General features: G+C 39.9%; 1 protein-coding gene across 5 annotated transcripts in view; it reads left to right on the top strand.

The window, feature by feature from the left end:
• The window catches only part of CTNND2 (catenin delta 2), a 938382-nt gene that overhangs the window by 741657 nt on the left and 175508 nt on the right, over positions 1 to 21217 (top strand). For all 5 annotated transcript variants that reach the window (XM_059916116.1, XM_059916114.1, XM_059916118.1 and 2 more), the window contains one exon: positions 5421 to 5604. In XM_059916116.1, the coding sequence (XP_059772099.1) occupies positions 5421 to 5604 (184 nt within the window). The remainder of the gene's footprint in view (positions 1 to 5420; positions 5605 to 21217) is intronic.

The raw sequence follows: 21217 nt of genomic DNA, 5'->3' as shown, positions 1-21217 counted from the left end.
AGAGTGTTCCAGACTGAGAGAGCAGCAAGTCCAAGAAATGTGAGTTACCAACGAGCTTGTTGTCCAAGGAGAAGAAATAAGGCGACAATGACAAGAGCGTAATGAGTTGCGGCGATGGCAGAGCCATGAGGGCAGGGACTTTTTGTTTTGTTCACTAATGTTCCCACTGTATCCAACAGAGCTTGGTCCTTAATATGCGCAGGCTGGGTAAATGAATGAACCAAAGGATCTGATTCAGAATGAATTTAGAGAATGAGGGAAAAGGGCCTGATCATGAAACTACAGTCAGAAGTTTAATTTTATTTTTAGCATGACAGAATATTTTAAGGGATGTGTGGTAGACTGAACAATGGCCCCCCGAAGATGTCCACAGTCCTAAACCTCAGAGCCTGTGAATGTTATGTTCCTTGGTAAAAGGGACTGTGCAGATGGGATTAAGTTAAGGATCCTGAAATGCGGGAGGTTATCCTGGATTATCTAGCCAGGCTCACTGTAATCACAGGTGTCCTCGTAACAGGGAGGGAGGAGGGTCAGTCAGAGAAGAGGGTTTGATCATGGATGCTGAGGTTGGAGTGATGCAGGCTTCCAGCCATGGAGCGGGGGCAGCCTTTAGAAGCTTAAAAAGACAAGGAAATTCTCCCCTGGAGCCTCCAGAAGGAGCCCTGCCTGCTGGTCCATTATAGACTTCAGACCTCCAGAACTGTAAGATAACAAATGTGCCTTATTTTAAGCACTACACTTGCGGTAACTTGTTACGGCAGCAGTAGGAAACTAATACAAGATTATTCCAAATTAAAGAAAGCGTTTGGCCATCTCGTAAGTCACAAACATGAAGAGGGATACCTTTTTAAAAGTTAAACATCATTTGTCACCTAAATTAAAATGCATTTTAAATTTAGTTACAAGGTTGAGCTGGATTCCCTTCCTGTATCTCCTGTACTCTCACAGTAGACTTTAGGAGAGGATGGAGGGCGTGTAGGGAAGGAGAAAAGCAGTGAATCTAAGTCAGAATGAGAGGTGTAACTAGGAAAAAGTGCTGTCAAGGAAAAAGAGTCCAGCAGACAGAGGGAAAGGAGAGGGAAGGGAAAGGAAGGGACATTAATTACCATTGCTGCATAACAAATTATCCCCCCCCCCCCCATTTAACAATTTAAAACAACAGGCGTTTATCCCATGCAGTGTCTGAGCGAACCCAGGAGTGGCAGGGCCCCACGCGGGGGAGGCTGTATCCTCCGAAGGCTTGACTCGGGCTGGAGGGTCCACTCCCAAGACGGCTCCCCGCTGGCTGCTGGCGGAGGCCTGCGCTCCTCTCCCCACAGGCCGCTTCTCGTACCGCTTGAGGGTCCTCACAGGGTGAAGCAGGCGCCCCTGCAACAGGCAACCCCAGACACAGCTGGGCGGGAGCCGCAGTGCCTCTTCTCTGACCTCGTCTCAGAAGTCGCTCGGTTACCCCCTCCGCATTCTGCTGGCCAGAAGCGAGGCACTAAGTGCAGCCCTCGCTCGGGGGGAAGGATCGGGCTCCTGCATCTGAAGGGAACGTCAGAAAACCGCCCCAGAGGACGGAGAGGGAGGAGTGAAGAGAAATTTGAGCAAAACACCTATTTCTCCTCTGTTCACAGAGAATGCCTAGATATGGCCGTTTTTCTCCACTAATCTCTCTCTCTTCGTCGGGGACTAATGGATGTGTGTGTGTGTGTGTGTGTGAGTTTGTATATGTATGAATGTGTGTATGTGTGTATGTGTAAATATGTTGTGTGAGTGTGTGTCTATGTATGTGTGAGTATATGTAATGTGTGTGTGTGTGAATGTGTGTGTGTGTAGATGTGTGTGGGGTGTGTGTGTGTGTATGTGTTTGTGTATGTATGTGTGAGTATATGTAATGTGTGTGTGTGAATGTGTGTGGGGTGTGTGTGTATGTGAGTGTGTGAATGTGTGTGCGTAGATGTGAGTGTGTGTGTGCGCGTAGATTGTATATGTGTGCATAGATGTGTATGTGGATGTGAGTGTGTGTGCATAGATGTGTGTGTGTGTGTAGATATGAGTGTGGGGTGTGTGTAGATGTGAGTGTGGGGGTGTGTATGTGTGAGTGTGTGTGTGTAGATGTGAGTGTGGGGTGTGTGTGGATGTGTGTGTGAGTGTGTGAATGTGTGTGTGCGTAGATGTGAGTGTGTGTGTGTGTGTGTCTGGCAAGGCAGGTGTAGGCTTCCCAGCTGTTTCCCACTTGTGACTCCTGCCAGACATACCCACCTTTATCTCAGCGTCCCCAGAGACTGCTGATTCTACACTCAGGCTTGTCTCTGTGTCCAGATAATCTAACCAAAACTCCAGGTTTGGAGGGCACCCTGCAACTAACTGGTTTGCTGAATTCCCCCGAAAGAAATTCTGCCATGTTGCATCCACTTGACCAAGTCCTCATCCAAGCAGAAGTGGTAAAGCTGCCCCTGACCAGAGATCCGCTGCGGTTCTTGTAAGTCCAGGAAGCACACGTGGGCTGCAGATAGAAACTGGGATAGAAAGTTCAGAGATTTGGGTCAAGCACTGTGGTAAGTTCATTGGAATGTGAAACACAGATGGAGCTGTCTGGAAAGGCAGAGGGAATGTGAATAGGAAACTTCTCTCCATGCCTGATTCGGAATTAGGTTACACTAATTAATGAATTAATGAGAAAGGTAGTGCAGAGAACAGCCCGATAAAGAGTTACCTGAAATGCCATCTTCTTTCCCATCCTTTTCACTTCTCGTCAGATATTAGATTAGGCCTTTACCTTTTCTTGATTTCCCCCCTTCCTTTCCTACCTCTTTTCTGTTCGTTAGGAAACAGTAAAAATTGCTTTATTATCATAGAACGCCTTTAGATTCTTTTAAATTCATTGCATGGAAAAATGCAAAAGTCTTTTACTATTTAGTCTGTAGAGGAAATGTATTTTATAGCAAAATATGCCACCCATATTTTAAAACATTTACAAGCCTCAATTTTCATGTATTGGCATTTTCAAATCAGGATTTAGGAATGAAAAAAAATCGTTTTGTGTCTGCATAGGTGTGTTGTGTACTTAGAAAAACAGAATAACCTATAATGGAAAAGAATCAGAAAAAATATATATATGTAAGTGAATCACTTTGATGTACACCTGAAACTAATGCAAATATTGTAAGTCAACTATACCTTAGTTAAAAAAAGAAAAACAGACACAAACCCTTTAATGTGATATTTTTAAAAGTTATCCTCATATATGGTGTAAATAGTAATTTCATTTAAATGTGCTTTTTTTTCTAACAAAGCTTTTTTTTTTTTTTTTTTTTTTTGGCTGCCTTGGGTCTTTGTTGTTGCACGCCGGCAGCCAGCAGTGGCTGCTCTTTGTTGCGATACATGGGCTTCTCATCATGGTGGTTTCTCTTGTTGCGGAGCAAGGGCTCTAGGCGCACGGGCTTCAGTAGTTATGGTGCACAGACTCAGTAGTTGTGGCCTGTGGGCTCTAGAGCACGGGCTCAGTAGTTGTGGTGCACGGGCTTAGTTGCTCCACGGCATGTGGGATCTTCCCAGACCAGGGCTCGAACCCGTGTCCCCTGCATTGGCAGGTGGATTCTTAACCACTGCGCCACCAGAAAAGTCCTAAATGTGCTTTTTTTAAACTGAAAACTGATGATTTTACTAGGAAAAAGAATACTGTTGTGAGACTACAAGTGAATGAAAGTATTCATTTTGATTATTTTGATAACCCAAAATTCAGTAAAATGTTTCCTAATGGGATGAATAAAAAAAAAGCTTCATATATTATTTAATTCAAAATAAATGCATATGATAATACTCCTAGCATTTCACATCTGTCCAAGTCAGAATATATTTTGAGCAACTTCTGTGTACCAATAAGCATTTTTTATACAGTCAATTTAGGGTACTAATGGCAATGTAAACATGCACACGGAAATGTATAGAAAATGATCCACATACTAACACAGAGGTGCACAAGATTTTTCTGTAAAAGGCCAGACAGTAAATTGTTTAGGCTTGTGAGCCATACTGTCTCTGTCACAAAATCTCAGCTTTTCCCTTGTAGGACAGAAGCAGCCATAGATAATATGTAAATGAACAGGCAGGGCCATGTTCCAATAAAACTTTATTTACAAAAACAGGCAGACAGGATTCGCCCTCAGTCCAACCCCCTGTACCGAAGGACTGATTCATACATTCTCAGCACCAAAACCATTTTGTTTCCTTTGCATTTACCTAAATAAAATTCCCAGCAAATGTTCTTTTGAAAGACCAGTGGAACAGTTTGTCTCTAAAGTCACATATTTTATAGAACTGATTTAAAACTGTTATTTTAGTTATTAACAAGCAAATATCATTAACTTTCAGGTTAGTGTTATTAATGCCTTTGGATAGTTCAACATATGCAACGCAAGAAACTAATAAAACAAATTTCAGAAATAAGTGAGTTCTGTTTATTCATAACATGATAAATGAAACACAACCTCATTTTAAAATCTATTGAAAGCTTATTAAACAAGTAAAGTGGAAGTTGTGTTTCTAAAGACGACTATGATATTTTATTCTCAGTATCTGCAGTGATGGTGTCTATTTAGGTTAGTCTTGAGGGAAATGCAGTCTTTCTTTCATACGAAAAGAGAATATTATTCTTTGTCGTAGTTTTTTTTTACCTTTAGGTGTACAATTTTGAACAACAAAAAGAGTAATTATTTTAAAAGCATCTTCAAATGATATTATAACATATTTGTAATTCTTAAGGCCTTTTCTAAAGTTAATCCCACTTTAAAGTCTCTTTGCCTATTGTTGACACACCCTCCCCTTTCTCCTGCTCTCTTTGTTAACAATTTGTAGGTCCTCTGTGAGCATTGTTTTCAGAGAAGAGCTTTCAGAAGGTCACAGGTGACAGTAAATTTACATTTTGTGTTGAGCTTGTTATCATCAGACCTGATACTAGATTCTCGTAAGGTCCTGCACAATGATGGCTGGTTCTATATGGAAACTAAGTGAATCAAACAGACCACAGGTGCATATTGAGGTCCTGGATCAAACAAAGATGTCTCACTAGTCTATTTCAGATGCCTTACTAGTCCATTTCAGATAACTTTCACAGCTCTTTGGTCTTGGTTAGAATTTGGGTACTTGGGTCCATTGTACTAATTGTGACAGGAGGCCTGGTTGGTATCCTCAATTCCATCAGCGCTCTCAACCTCAGTTACTCTCCACGATGGAACAAAGATAATCATGTTACAGTTCCTCTGCCTACTTGTCAGATTTTCACAGCACTTTTGTAATGGCTTCACACAGATGCTCTAAAATGAAGGGAACGCCCTAGCACACGTGCTTATACACCATCTTTGTCCCTCCTGCCTGTGCTCTGAACTGGGGAAAACAGTGGCCATCCAAAAGCTCTGTTTGTGTGTATCTTGCAGGAGTCCTTTGGAACCTTTCGTCTTGCGATGCACTCAAAATGCCGATCATACAGGACACCCTGGCCGTGTTGACCAATGCCGTGATCATCCCCCACTCGGGCTGGGAAAATTCACCTCTTCAGGACGATCGGAAAATACAGCTGCATTCCTCACAGGTGCTGCGAAATGCCACTGGTTGCCTAAGGTGAGTCCCGTGTCGTTGCTACCTCCCTCTGTCAAGAGGTGCTTTTTGTTTCTGTAACTTTAATTGCTGTTTTGCTAAGGATCAGTGTGTTTTGGAATACTGATACGGCCACAGAGTGCAAGAAGCTGGCGAAGATCATTTCTAACGAGGTACTGAAGAGGTATATGCATCTTCCACTGTCCTCTACCTACCCCAGTATTTGACTTATTTCACGTGTTTTCTTAGGTCTTAGGCAAAAAAATAAACATTTTCATTCCAACCAAACATAGTTTTCTTTGATTGAAAACAATAGTTAACAGTCATTTCCCTTGTTGTGATATATCATGCATCTTGAATAACCAGGCAGACCAATTGGTTAGAAGAAGAGTCTATGACAAATACATAGGGATCTAGTTAACTGTCTCCAGTAGCTATTTTTATTTTTTAAAAATTTTCAATGTGACTGCAAGAGCCTGTATTTCTTGAAAATAGCTCTTTAATAAGGACTGTGGTGTGGAATGTCTTTTTTAAATAATAAAAGTAGCAAATGTGTTGTAATTATCTACCAATGCCTTCTTACAAAACTCATCACCCGGAAATCTCTTGAGATGTTTTAGATGTTTTGTTTAGTTTTTGCTCTCAGAAAAGAATGCAATAATCAAGGTATACGTCTTCCAGACTCTAGAAACCGTGTTTCCAAGGATGTTGTACGTTGTACCAAAGTGGGAAATCTCTGCCGGTTAAGCTTAATGATAGGATGGGTGTGATTTAAAATACCTAGTCAAATAATCTATATTTCAAAAGTAAAATGTACAGAATTGCTTCAGCTTGGCTGCCTCAAATCTACAATTTCTCTTACAGTTGATCAGTTTCTAGGTATAAGAACCAGTCTCTACTGGAGAAGGAACAGAATCGCCTTGGTGACATTAATAATAATGACCTCATGAATATTTATAACAGTGCTCTCAGCCTGCAGTCTTGAGAGGGGTGTGTGTGTTTGTGTGAATGGGCATGCATAAAGGGAGATAAAGAGAGTTGGCCTCCACAAATATCAGTGTGCATTCATGGGCAGGAATAGGAAACCCTCTGACAATTTTGCTTTTCCTCAAGGTCACGAAATAATGATCTTTTGACATGATTTCTCTGGGTAGGCTCCTCCATAAGTCAAATTTACAGTTCTCTAAACCCCACTTTTGAGACGTCCATTTTATAACCTCTTAAATTCTATTATCCTTCAGAAACCTCCTGCCCCCCCAGCAGAAATATAACTCTTCCAAAGTTAAAACTATAAGCACTTCTGACCCTTCTTACCTGATTTTTCTATTTCACTTATATGCAGCTGTTACAAGTAGTTTTCCTTTCTTAGCATCCTTGACTTGTAAAGAGTGTCATTGCTCCTAATGAAAATTGTGGAAGGAAGTGCCTCAGAATCAATTGTAGACATATAGTCCGGAAAGATCTGCTAAGTTCCATCAGTTAAAATTCTCTCTGAATAATATAGTAACATAATTATATATTCATGATGTTTGACGTAAGGACGAAGGATACTGGTTGGTATATGAGCATTCAGCTTCATTTGATGAAAAGTCAGATGAAGAAACCAGACGAGTGTCGGTTCACGGGTCCCCTCTGTAGGTCATCTGGCCAAGTTCACATCCACAGAGGCTTGACCGGTGCTGCTTCTGCTGCCCGCCAGGATTGACCACATCACAGGAAGCTAAAAGGAGGACATCTGATTTAGAAAGTGTTTCATGTAGCCTAATCGGTTTTTCTTAGTCCAGTTGAAACCAGGTTTAGAGTTTTCCCACTTTTCAGAGTTTATCATGTGAATGACAAAGCAAGATCTTTCAAAATATGATGAATATTTCACTTCCCTCTGAATTCATTAAACTCCTTCTGTTGCCAAAACTTGGCCTTTGTTCACTGGTGCCAAATAGAAACTCAGAGACAGAGTTTTGGGTGAGGTAGAAAGAAATAGCTTTATTGCTTTGCCAGGCCAAGGGGACCACAGCGGGCTACTGCCCTCAAGACAGTGTGTCCCACCCAGGAGGGGGTAGTGAGGAGAGTCTTATAGTGTTCAAGGTGCAGGGCGTGATCAGCTTGTGGACATTCTTCTGATTGGTGGGTGGTGAGGTAACTGGGAGTCAGCATTATCAACCTTCTGGTTCCAGCCAGTCTGGGGTCTATGTGCTTTGTGGGCAGCATACAGTTAACTTCTCCCACCTGGTGGGCGTTTCAGTATCTGCAAAACAGCTCAAAGGACATGGCTCAGAATATCATCTGTAGTCCTTGGGGAAGAACTAAAGGTCCTTGACTTTGTTTAATGGCTAAAGTATTATTATTTTGTCTTGCTTGCCTGTTTTCCTTTCTCTCTGCATTTTCTCACTTCTCTGATTAAATTTATTCTTTGGCTAAAGTTTTTCTACAGACAAAAGGCAAGTGGACAGCATGGGTGGGAGTTTATTCCGGGAAGACCTCACAGTGTCCTGCTCGGTTACGCTTCCCTTCTTACAGAAAGAAATATAATTTTTTCTCTCTTATTTAAATGTGTTTATGAATCAGCCTACATTAATGAACAGGTTGGGCTAAGAGAGGAAGAAAATAGCCTTGGGAAGGGGCCAAAATGAACTTATCAAATAAAGACTCAGCAGATGAAAGATTTCAAGAAATTTCTACTATTACCATTTACTTAGAACCAAGTTGGAAACACACCAAAACAGTCGTAAATATTTATATCATGATGGAAGATTCTAGATATTAGTCTGTGAGGTTGTAGTTACATTCTTAATTTTTTCAACAAAACCTAGATCTTTATTTACCATAAAGAAATTACTGTGTATGCTGTTCCTGCCTTTCAGCAGTTTCGTCCATGAGCATTTGCTAAGTGCCTGCTGTGTGCCAGGGAAGGGCCAGGGAGGCTGAAATAGACATGGCAACCTCTTCTGCCCTTCAGAAACTCCTCTTTCAGTGGAAGACAATGGTACCCATACAATGAGTCCTACTATTATATCTTAGTATAATATAAAGCTATGATTAGGATAGTATAGAAGGAAAACCTGGGGAGGGAGTGGCTAACTCAGTGAGTGTGGTCGCACAAGGTTTCAAGAACCAGGTGAGACTGGGGTCAAGCAGAGAAAGGGCATCACCAATCAACGCTTTGGGAGATGCTCGAGGCCAAAAGGAACAGCAGGAACACGCTGACGCTGACATGGGAGAACTAACTCCAGGATCCGCAGGCAGTCTACAAACCTAGCAGAATTTAGGGACTGCAGCTTGTTTAGTTGTTCCATTCCAGGTGATAAAGGGCGTTCAAAGCAGAGCTAAGAAGAATGGACTTGAGTCTGTGAGGAACAGAGAGCTATAGCGAAGCTTTGACCAAGAGAACACAATGATCAGCTATGTCTGGGAGCAATTTTACAGGACAGAGTAGAAGCGGGTAGGGAGGGGAGAGGTGACATTAAGAGCAGAGCTGTGAATTTATGGGCTGTCTTGCAGGCTTCATTTCTAAGGTACCTCCTGCAGACAACAGTAAATATCAATATTTTGTTCCATTCGATTAATTTAACCATCACTGATTTGTAGCTATGAGAACTATCTCCATAGCTGTTGTAGTTCTGCTTTTTATCTTGGAAATTTTTTCTTCTGTTTAGTCATACTATTCTTATTAAAATGGTAGCTTCGATATCTTATCAAATGTTAGAGAAGTTTTATGGCACATACCGTTATTTGTATGTAACTGAGGTTTAACAAATCAAATCCCCAAAAACAAAAGGAATTCAAACACACATAACTATGCTAAATTATGGATAATGCAGTAGACTAAGCAAAAGTCTTCCTGGAACTGCAGAAATGATTTAAATATAGTCCTTAAAATGTAAATTAATAACCAGATCATCTCAATTTATAAATCAGATCTGGGCTTATACCTTTGCAGGGAACAATTTTTTTTCTATCACAATATTTAGAAAGAATTTGGTTCTTTGGTGCTTCTTAAAGCAGAAAATAAACTCACAGCACTTGTTCTTCTAGTCATTTCTATGTATTAAATATATATTTTATATGAAAAATGATACAGTGAATTTGTACAAGAAGATGATATAGCGGGTTTGTGTAATATTTGCATACCTTGATCTGGTCCATTAATTTATAGCTTAAATATTTTTTTTACTTTTAAAGACATTTATTGTTTTCTTTCAAATTTTTATAAGCAATACATGTTTATTGCTGATTACTAGAAATACATGAAAGCATAAGCTAATAATTAACAGTCACCCATAATCCTCACCCCCCGGAGATAACCATCGTTAGCATTTTTATACATTTCCTCCCATTGTCTACATAACTTCTTACTCTTTTTTTTTTTTTAACATCTTTATTGGAGTATAATTGCTTAAAATGTTCTGTTACTTTCTACTGTATAACAAAGTGAATTATCTATAACTATACATATATCCCCATATCCCCTCCCTCTTGAGTCTCCCTCCCACCCTCCCTATCCCACCCCTCTAGGTGGTCACAAAACACCGAGCTGATCTCCCTGTGCTATGCAGCTGCTTCCCACTAGCTATCTATTTTACATTTGGTAGTGTGTATATGTCAATGCTACTCTCTCAGTTTGTCTCAGTTTACCCTTCCCACTCCCCATGTCCTTAAGTCCATTCTCTCTGTCTGCAGTTTTATTCCTGTCCTGCCCCTAGGTTCAACAGAACCACTTTTTTTTTTAGATTCCATATATATGTGTTAGCGTACGGTATTTGTTTTTCTCTTTCTGACTTACTTCAGTCTGTATGACAGACTCTAGGTCCATCCATCTAACCACAAATAGTTCAATTTCCTTTCTTTTTATGGCTGAGCAATATTCCATTGTATATATGTGCCACAACTTCTTTATCCATTCATCTGTCGATGGACACTTAGGTTGCTTCCATGTCCTGGCTATTGTAAATAGTGCTGCAATGAACATTGTGGTACACGACTCTTTTTGAATTATGGTTTTCTCAGGGTATATGCTAAGTAGTGGGATTGCTGGGTCGTATGGTAGTTCTATTTTTAGTTTATCAGAGAACCTCCATACTGTTCTCCATAGTGGCTGTATCAATTTACATTCCCACCAACAGTACAAGAGGGTTCCCTTTTCTCCACACCCTCTCCAACATTTATTGTTTGTAGATTTTTTGATGATGGCCATTCTGACTGGTGTGAGGTGATACCTCATTGTAGTTTTGATTTGCGTTTCTCTAATGATTAGTGATGTTGAGCATCCTTTCATGTGTTTGTTGGCAATCTGTATATCTTCTTCAGAGAAATGTCTATTTAGGTCTTCTGCCCATTTTTGGATTGGGTTATTTGTTTTTTTTATATTGAGCTAGATGGGCTGCTTGTATATTTTGGAGATTAATCCTTTGTCCATTGCTTCATTTGCAAATATTTTCTCCCATTCTGAAGGTTGTCTTTTCATCTTGTTTATGGCTTCCTTTGCCGTGAAAAAGCTTTTCAGTTTCATTAGGTCCCATTTGTTTAGTTTCGTATTTATTTCCATTTCTCTAGGAAGTGGGTCAAAAAGGATCTTGCTGTGATTTACGTCATAGTGTGTTTTGCCTGTGTTTTCCTCTAAGAGTTTTATAGTGTCTGGCCTTACATTTAGGTCTTTAATCCATTTTGAGTTTATTTTTGTGTTTAGTGTTAGGTAGTGTTCTAGTTTCATTCTTTTACATGTAGCTGTCCAGTTTTCCCAGCACCACTTATTGAAGAAGCTGTCTTTTCTCCATTGTATATTCTTGCCTCCTTTATCAAAGATAAGGTGACCACATGTGTGTGGGTTTATCTCTGGGCTTTCTATCCTGTTCCACTGACCTATATTTCTGTTTTTGTGCCAGTACCATACCGTCTTGATTACTATAGCTTTGTAGTATAGTCTGAAGTCAGGGAACCTGATTCCTCCAGCTCTGTTTTTCTTTCTCAAGATTGCTTTGGTTATTCGGAGTCTTTTGTGTTTCCATACAAATTGTGAAATTTTTTGTTCTAATTCTGTGAAAAATGCCATTGGTAGTTTTATAGGGATTGCATTGAATCTGTAGATTGCTTTGGGTAGTATAGTCATTTTCACAATGTTGATTTTTCCAATCCAAGAATATGGTATATCTCTCCATCTGTTTGGATCATCTTTAATTTCTTTCATCAGTGTCTTATAGCTCTGCATACAGGTTTTTTGTCTCCTTAGGTAGGTTTATTCCTAGGTATTTTATTCTTTTTGTTGCAATGGTAAATGGGAGTGTTTCCTTGATTTCTCTTTCAGATTTTTCGTCGTTAGTGTATAGGAATGCAAGCGATTTCTGTGCATTAATTTTGTATCCTGCTACTCTACCAAATTCATTGATTAGTCCTAGTAGTTTTCTGGTAGCATCTTTAGGATTCTCCATGTATAGTATCATGTCATCTGCAGACAGTGACAGTTTTACTTCTTCTTTTCTGATTTGGATTCCTTTTATTTCTTTTTCTTCTCTGATAACTCTGGCTAAACCTTCCAAAACTATGTTGAATAATAGCAGCGAGAGTGGGCAACCTTGTCTTGTTCCTGATCTTAGAGGAAATGGTTTCAGTTTCACCACTGAGAATGATGTTGGCTGTGGGTTTGTCATATATGGCCTTTATTATGTTGAGGTAGGTTCCCTCTATGCCTGCTTTCTGGAGGGTTTTTATCATAAATGGGTGTTGAATTTTGTGGAAAGCGTTTTCTGCATCTATTGAGAGGATTGTATGGTTTTTATCCTTCAGTTCCTTAATATGGTGTATCACATTGATTGATTTGCATATGTTAAAGAATCCTTGCATTCCTGGGGCAAACCCCACTTGATCATGATGTATGATCCTTTTAATGTGCTGCTGGATTCTATTTGCTAGCATTCTGTTGCAGATTTTTGCATCTATGTTCATCAGTGATATTGGCCTGTAGTTTTCTTTTTTTGTAACATCTTTGTCTGGTTTTGGTATCAGGGTGATGGTGGCCTCTTAGAATGAGTTTGGGAATGTTCCTCCCTCTGCTATATTTGGGAAGCATTTGAGAAGGATAGGTGTTAGGTCTTCTCTAAATGTTTGATAGAATTTGCCTGTGAAGCCATCTGGTCCTGGGCTTTTGTTTGTTGGAAGATTTTTAATCACAGTTTCAGTTTCATTGCTTGTGATTGGTCTGTTTATATTTTCTATTTCTTCCTGGTTCAGTCTCGGAAGGTTGTGCTTTTCTAAGAATTTGTCCATTTCTTCCAGGTTGTCCATTTTGTTGGCATATAGTTGCTTGTAGTAATCTCTCATGATCCTTTGTATTTCTGCAGTGTCAGTTGTTACTTCTCCTTTTTCATTTCTAATTCTGTTGATTTGAGTCTTCTCCCTTTTTTTCTTGATGAGTCTGGCTAATGGTTTATCAATTTTGTTTATCTTCTCAAAGAACCAGCTTTTAGTTTTATTGATCTTTGTTATTGTTTCTTTCATTTCTTTTTCATTTATTTCTGATCTGTTCTTTATGATTTCTTTCCTTCTGCCATCTTTGGGCGTTTTTTGTTCTTCTTTCTCTGATTGCTTTAGGTGTAAGGCTAGGTTGTTTATTTGAGATTTTTCTTGTTTCTTGAGGTAGGATTGTATTGCTATAAACTTGCCTCTTAGAACTGCTTTTGCTGTGTCCCAGAGGTTTTGGGTCATCATGTTTTCCCTGTTATTTCTTTCTAGGTATTTTTTGATTTCCTCAGTAATCTCTTCGTTATTTAGTAGTGTATTGTTTAGCCTCCATGTGTTTGTATTTTTTACAGTTTTTTCCTGTAATTGTTATGTAGTCTCATACCGTTGTGGTCAGAAAAGTTACTTGATATGATTTCAATTTTCTTAAATTTACCAAGGCTTGATCCGTGACCCAAGATATGGTCTGTCCTGGAGAGTGTTCCATGAGCACTTGAGAAGTGTATTCGGTTGTTTTTGGATCGAATGTCCTATAAGTATCAAATAAGTCCATCTTGTTTAATGTGTCATTTAAAGCTTGTGTTTCCTTATCTATTTTCATTTTGGATGATCTGTCCATTGGTGAAAGTGGGGTGTTAAAAGTCCCCTACTATGATTGTGTTACTGTCTATTTCCCCTTTTATGGCTGTTAGCATTTGCCTTATGTATTGAGGTGCTTCTATGTTGGGTGCATAAATATTTACAATTGTTATATCTTTTTCTTGGATTGTACCCTTGATCATTATGTAGTGTCTTTCTTTGTCTCTTGTAATAGTCTTTATTTTAAAGTCTATCTTGTCTGATATGACTATTGCTACTCCAGCTTTCTTTTGATTTCCATTTGCCTGGAATATTTTTTTCCATCCCCCCACTTTCAGTCAGTATGTGTCCCGAGGTCTGAAGTGGGTCTATTGTAGACAGCATATATACAGGTCTTGTTTTTGTATCCATTCAGCCACTCTGTATCTTTTGGTTGGAGTGTTTAATCCATTTACATTTAATGTAATTATCAATATATATGTTCCTATCACCTTTTTCTTAATTCTTTTGGGTTTGTTTTTTAGGTCTTTTCCTTCTCTTGTGTCTCCTGCCTAGAGAAGTTCCTTTAGCATTTGTTGTAAAGCTGGTTTGGGGGTGCGGAATTCTCTTAACTTTTGCTTGTCTGTAAAGCTTTTAATTTCTCTGTCGAATCTGAATGGGATCCTTGCTGGGTAGAGTAATCTTGGTTGTAGGTTTTTCCCTTTCATCACTTTAAATATGTCCTGCCACTCCCTTCTGGCTTGTAGAGTTTCTGCTGAAAGATCAGCTGTTAACCTTATGGGGATTCCCTTGTATGTTATTTGTTCCTTTTCCCTTGCTGCTTTTAAGATTTTTTCTTTGTATTTAACTTTGATCGTTTGATTAATATGTGTCCTGGTGTGTTTCTCCTTGGATTTATCCTGTATGGGACTCTCTGTGCTTCCTGGACTTGATTAACTATTTCCTTTCCCATGTTAGGGAAGTTTTCAAGTATAATCGCTTCAAATATTTTCTCAGACCCTTTCTTTTTCTCTTCTTCTTCTGGGACCCCTATAATTCGAATGTTGGTGCATTTAATGTTGTCCCAGACGTCTCTGAGACTGTCCTCAATTCTTTTCATTCTTTTTTCTTTATTTTGCTCTGCTGTAGTTATTTCCTCTATTTTATCTTCCAGGTCACTTATCCGTTTTCTGCCTCAGTTACTCTGCTATTGATTCCTTCTAGAGAATTTTTAATTTCATTTATTGTGTTGTTCATCATTGTTTGTTTGCTCTTCAGCTCTTCTAGGTCCTTGTTAAACGTTTCTTGTATTTTCTCCATTCTATTTCCAAGATTTTGGATCATCTTACTATCATTACACTGAATTTTTTTTCAGGTAGACTGCCTATTTCCTCTTCCTTTGTTTGGTCTGGTGGGTTTTTACCTTGCTTCTTCATCTGTTGCATATTTCTCTGTCTTCTCATTTTGTTTACCTTACTTTGTTTGGGATCTCCTTTTCGCAGGCTGCAGGTTCATAGTTCCCATTGTTTTTGGTGTCTGCCTTCAGTGGGTGAGGTTCATTCAGTGGCTTGTGCAGGCTTCCTGGTGGAGGGGACTGGTGCCTGTGTTCTGCTGGATCTTGTCTTTCTGGTGGGCAGGGCCACGTCTGGTGGTGTGTTTTGGGGTGTCTGTGAACTTAGTATGATTTTAGACAGCCTCTCTGCTAATAGGTGGGGTTGTGTTCCTATCTTCCTAATTGTTTGACATGGGACGTCCAGCACTGGGGCTTGCTGGCCATTGGGTGGAGCTGGATCTTAATGTTGAGACGGAGATCTCTGGGAGAGCTCTCACCGACTGATATTTCATGGTGCCAGGAGGTCTCTGGTGGTCCAATGTCCTGAACTTGGCTCTTCCACCTCAGAGGCTCAGTCCTGATGCCAGGCCTGAGCACGAAGACCCTGTCAGCCACATAGATATGTTACAGGGTCTTTTTCCTCCTAGGGACTCAGCCAGGATTTCAGGCAGTGGGCTCTGAGTCCAAAAATTGCCTCTATTTGGGAACTTGCCAAACACGACACAGGAGAGGCTTCAATATTTTCTTGGAGTTGGATTTGCTCTCTTGTACTTCTCCCATTGCCACAGAAAAACCTTCCCTGAGTAGGTGCTGCTCCTTTATCCTTAATCCCCAACTGAACACTCTTTACTCTTGAAAGTTACCTAAATTGTATAAAAATGCCTCAGTTCCGTGTTATAAGTCTTTTCCAGTGTGTCATAACCATCACTATCATATTCCATGAAATCAGGCTAAAACATAAGCACGTGATTTAGGACCTTGTTTATCTGGTAAAAGAAAACAATAACTCACATTTGTTCTACAAAGTGTGCCGTGTGTGTGTGTGTGTGTGTGTGTGTGTGTGTGTGTGTGTTTAAGGAATTCTTTAAAAACTCTGGAAGCGAAATGTGACTACTTTGGTATAAACCAAGTGAGTTGTCACAACCGGCAAACAATTCAGTTCCCTTGCTGTGATTTATGGGTATTCCACTGGGTCAAGGCAAAGAAAATTAGTAACTGTAAGAAAATAAACTGTGTACAAAATATTTCTTACTACTGAACTTCTCTTCCTTTTTTAGATCTTCTTTATTAGGGAACCATCTTGAAAACTAAGGCATTATTGTCAAGGACCATTCTGTTGTCTAAAATTCTTTTAAATTATTTCCTTTTATATACTTCAGTTATAGAAATTCTCCAAAGCCTTTGTTGGGAGTTAGATATAATACAGTCCTTGACATAATCATACATTTTATAAATTTGTTTTGAGATTGTATTTTTCTCATTACCATTCATTGTCAAACAATACTTTGTATAAAAAAAAGTACAAGTAGCAAGATAGCATGAGGTCACTATTTAATATATTTAATATGTGAGATGTCAGTTAAGTTGGATTCAGTATCTGCCCTCAGGTGATGTTATCCCTGATATTGAGTTGGAATAGGAAGTCTCATTTCTCAAGAATTGCAGAGAAATTGAAGACGGGAGCTGTGTGTGTGTGTGTCTGTGTGTCTGTGTTTTGTGTGAGTGTATGGGGGGGGGCAGTTTGTTCATTCATTCATTGCAAGTTATGACCTGGCAACATAGTAGATATTCATTAAATCATTTTACACACTGTCCATAGAGACACGATTTTTATGTAAAATTAAAATGAGTATTTTTATTCATAAAATTCCTGACTTCCAAGGACCAGGAAGTTCTGCTTTGAATACATCATTCATTCTCGTATTCATTATAAGTTCAAAAGCTCATGTGTAGTAAGTCGTGAAGCCAGTATTTTCACCCACATCCTGACTCCTGATCCACACCATCCCCACTATACCACACTAAGGGGAAATATAATGTTATGTGAGATGAGATTGCCGATCTGTGCTAGAGCAACACAAACAAACACACGATCAATGAATGGACAGCACTCTTCTTTGTGCCGGTTCTTTTGATTTGCTTCTCAACATTTACCAAGTGACATCCACTCAGCCAACATCCCTTTTGCCTTTAATTGTCATCTGTCTTCTCCCTCCCCCTTATTTCTTACTTTCCCTTCTCCTCCTCTACGATCCAAAGTATGGATGGCAGGGGACCCAGACAGAGTTAGTCACAAAGCCCCATCTAAGTCCCTTCTCTCCACCTCCATCCTAAATCTTAATTTTGACAATTAGAATGATGAGTGTCTTTTTTTTTTAAGACTACGTTTTAAGGCATGTTCTAGATAGTAGAGTTGACATTATTTTTCCAGTCTTAGATTCCTCCATCCTTTTACTGATGACTTAAAATGAGTTAATATTTTTGACTTGTTTCTATAGCTACAGTTTCAAGAATATATAAAGAAAATGAAATGTAAAAGAAAATAAAACTCTTTTCAAAGGATAGTATTTCCTAACCTAGTGTAGCTTATAACTCCAGTAGGAGCATATAGTAGGTAAAAGTAAATTGATCAGATCATTATCGGAGAACATTATTCTCAATTTTTGTTCCTAGCAGGATTCAAACTTGTTTATGTCATTTCAAGGTGGGAAGCTGAGGTTAGGAATGTAAGCAATTACTATTCTGAAGGAGTATACCTCTTTATTTTTCAGAAAGAAAAAAAAGATTATAAATGCAAATTGTACCACTCTTAAATATTCAAAAGCTTATCAGAGTGAAATTTAAGTTGGAAAAAAGGTCTATGCCTTAGTAAGCTAAAATCTAGAGCACTAACATTGTCCAATCTTTAGACAAATTAAAATGCCTTAAAAGACTGTCCAGTTTCTCAAGCCTTCTCTTCGGCAGTACGTGTTGTACCAATATCGATGGTGGTGCCCACCCCACCAGCCTCAAGAACAGGACATACTAACTGGGAACATTCTAAAGAGAAGAGCCTCTTGGCTTTGCCTTTTCTTTCTTTTTTTTTAACATCTTTATTGGAGTATAATTGCTTTACAATGGTGTGTTAGTTTCTGCTTTATAACAAAGTGAATCAGCTATACGTATACATATATCCCCATGTCTCTTTCCTCTTGCGTCTCCCTCCCACCCTCCCTATCCCACCCCTCTAGGTGGACACAAAGCACCGAGCTGATCTCCCTGTGCTATGCAGCTGCTTCCCACTAGCTATCTAGTCCATTCTGTACATCTGCGTCTTTATTCCTGTCCTGCCCCTAGGTTCTTCAGAACCATTTTTTTTTTTTTTTTTTTTTTTTTAGATTTCATATATATGTGTTAGCATACGGTATTTATTTTTCTCCTTCTGACTTAGTTCACTCTGTATGACAGACTCTAGGTCCATCTAGATTTCATATATATGTGTTACCATATGGTATTTGTTTTTCTCCTTCTGACTTACTTCACTCTGTATGACAGACTCTAGGTCCATCTAGATTTCATATATATGTGTTAGCATACGGTATTTGTTTTTCTCCTTCTGACTTACTTCACTCTGTATGACAGACTCTAGGTCCATCAACCTCACTACAAATAACTCAATTTCATTTCCTTTTATGGGCTTTGCCTTTTCTAAAAAGGCATGGTGAATCTTCATAGGAAGATGGCATGTCACATTGACATAGCAAAAATTTAAGCACATATAAAATATAAAATGAAAAGGTAAAGCCCTTAGTCCTTTTCCATTTAAAATTCATTTTGGGGTAGGAAATGAAATTTTTCAAAAGCTGACCTATTTGTTCCTGAAATATCTATCCATCACCGAGAAAAGAGGATAGAAATGGAAAAGCAGATCTCTTAAATTTTGTTGGAGGAACAAGTTGGTAAGAATGATGGCAGCTAGATTATAGGATTCTGGGAGGTGGTGGCACGTGGGGCTGGCGGCAGTTGGAGCTGGGGGTGCTGGGCAAGGGGTGGGCCTTGTCTCTGCACACTTCCTACCAGCCCCACCCTCTCCCACCCTGTCCCCAGTACACATGCCTCATTTGTCCCCCTTTTCTAATTTTGTCTTTTGTTCCAATTCTGCTCAATTAAAGCTTTAATTTTTAATAAAAAATTATAAATATGTCCTAAAATAAATTTGGGAAAATGATAGATCAACCTAGGACTTAATTATGCATGAAGTTATTGTGCTAGTTTTTTCTTTTTTATGCTTAAGGATGCCTCCAGGGAAACCACTTTTCTGTGGCCTTAATCAGGTGATTTAGACCTTGAAATCGATTCAGTTGTGTACCTGTGATTGTTTCACTGCACAGTGTGTAATCAACTGCCTTCCAATAACCTTTGGCTGGAATAATTATCACCTTCAGCCAAAATGTGTGTTGACCAACAGCACACTGAAGGCTCACTAGTGAAGGTCACACTGACTCAGCCTATGGACAAGCTCATTTTGGCTGAGGTCACTGCAGTAGGTTGGATAAGTGTCCCCCCAAACCTGTGTCAACGAGGAACCTCAGAATGTGACTCTGTTTGGAAATAGGGTCTTTGCAGATATAATTAGTTAAGTTAAGGTAAGGTCATACTGCAAATACCATATAACTCATATGTGCAATCTAAAATATGACACAAACCAACATATCTACGAAAGAGAAACAGACTCACAGACATAGAGAACAGACTTGTGGTTGCCAAGGCGGAGGGGGTGTGGGGGAGGGATGGATTGGGAGTTTGGGATTAGCAGATGCAAACTATTATATATAGGATGGATAAACAACAGGGTCTACTGTAGAGCACAGGGAACTATATTCAATAGATTGTGATAAACCATAATGGAAAATAATATGAAAAAGAATGTGTATGTGTACAATTGAATCACTTAGCTATACAGCAGAAATTAACACAACATTGTAAATCAACTATACAATAAAATTATTTTTTAAAAAATGAGGTCACACTGAATTAGGGTAGGCCCTAAATCTAAGGTGTGGTATCTTTATTTATTTTTTTTAAATAAATTTATTTATTTATTTATTTATTTATTTATTTATTTATTTCTGGCTGTGTTGGGTCTTGGTTGCAGCGTGCAGGCTTTCTCTAGTTGTGGCAAGCGGGGGCTACTCTTCATTGTGGTGCACGGGCTTCTCATTGCGGTGGCTTCTCTTGTTGTGGAGCACGGGCTCTAGGCACACAAGCTCAGTAGTTGTGGCTCGCAGGCTCAGTAGTTGTGGCCCACAGGCTCAGTAGTTGTGGCTCGTGGGCTGTAGAGCGCAGGCTCAGTAGTTGTGGTGCACGGGCTTAGTTGCTCCGCAGCATGTGGGATCTTCCCAGACCAGGGCTCGAACCCGTGTCCCGTGCATTGGCAGGCGGATTCTTAACCACTGTGCCACCAGGGAAGCCCTAAAGCGTGGTATCTTTATAAGAAGAGGACATACACACAGAGACACACAGAGAGGAAATCCGTGTGAAGACAGAGGTGGAGACTGGAGCGATGCAGCGGTAAGCCAAGGAATGACAAGGGCTGCCGGCAACCACGGGAAGCTAGGAGGAGGCAAAGGGTTCTTCTCCAGAGCCTTCAGAGAGATCACAGCCCTGCTGACACCTTGATTTTGGACTTCTAATCTCCAGAACTATGCAAGAATAACATTCTGTCGTTTAAGCCACCAGACCGTGGCACTTTGTTCCGGCAGCTCCGGGAGCCTGATAAGGTCACCCTAGTAAGGAACCCAGTGGAGTCTGCCAGGCAGAGCAGCCACCCGAGGACACAGCACCAGAAAATAAAGGGGTGAATAACTCAGAGAAGCTGCCTATCCCCAAACAGTGCCCACACCCTGAACACATACAAACAGATCCAGATAGAAAGCCGTTTTTCCCTAAGCCAAGGCCATTCCCCTCCATAGCTCACGTTCAAGGCGGCTCACCCCCTGCGGCAGGACTGGCTCTGCAAGCCCAGGTGAGGCTGCCTCCGCCAAAGAAGTTCAAATCCAACCTCTCTGATGGGTGGCTGTGAAAGAAGCATCTCCCCACGTGTGGATCCGAGGCTTATGTTTTCTGCCCATTTATGAGCCAGCCTCCCTTTCCCTCCTGACTTTGAACTTGCTTCTGAAAGTTAGGAGGACTTGTTGGCTGTGAACTTGTTGGGTACCATGGACAGCCAGCAGTCATTCTCGGGTCTCATGCAGAGCACGTGACATAACTTAAGTCTCATTTAAGGAAGTCGGCTCCAGCAGTGTGTACAGAATGAAT

This window comes from Balaenoptera ricei, chromosome 3, assembly GCF_028023285.1.
Source record: "Balaenoptera ricei isolate mBalRic1 chromosome 3, mBalRic1.hap2, whole genome shotgun sequence".
Classification (NCBI taxonomy): Eukaryota; Metazoa; Chordata; class Mammalia; order Artiodactyla; family Balaenopteridae; genus Balaenoptera; species Balaenoptera ricei.
Note: the sequence above shows the minus strand (reverse complement) of the source record. Positions and strands in the feature narration are given on the sequence as shown.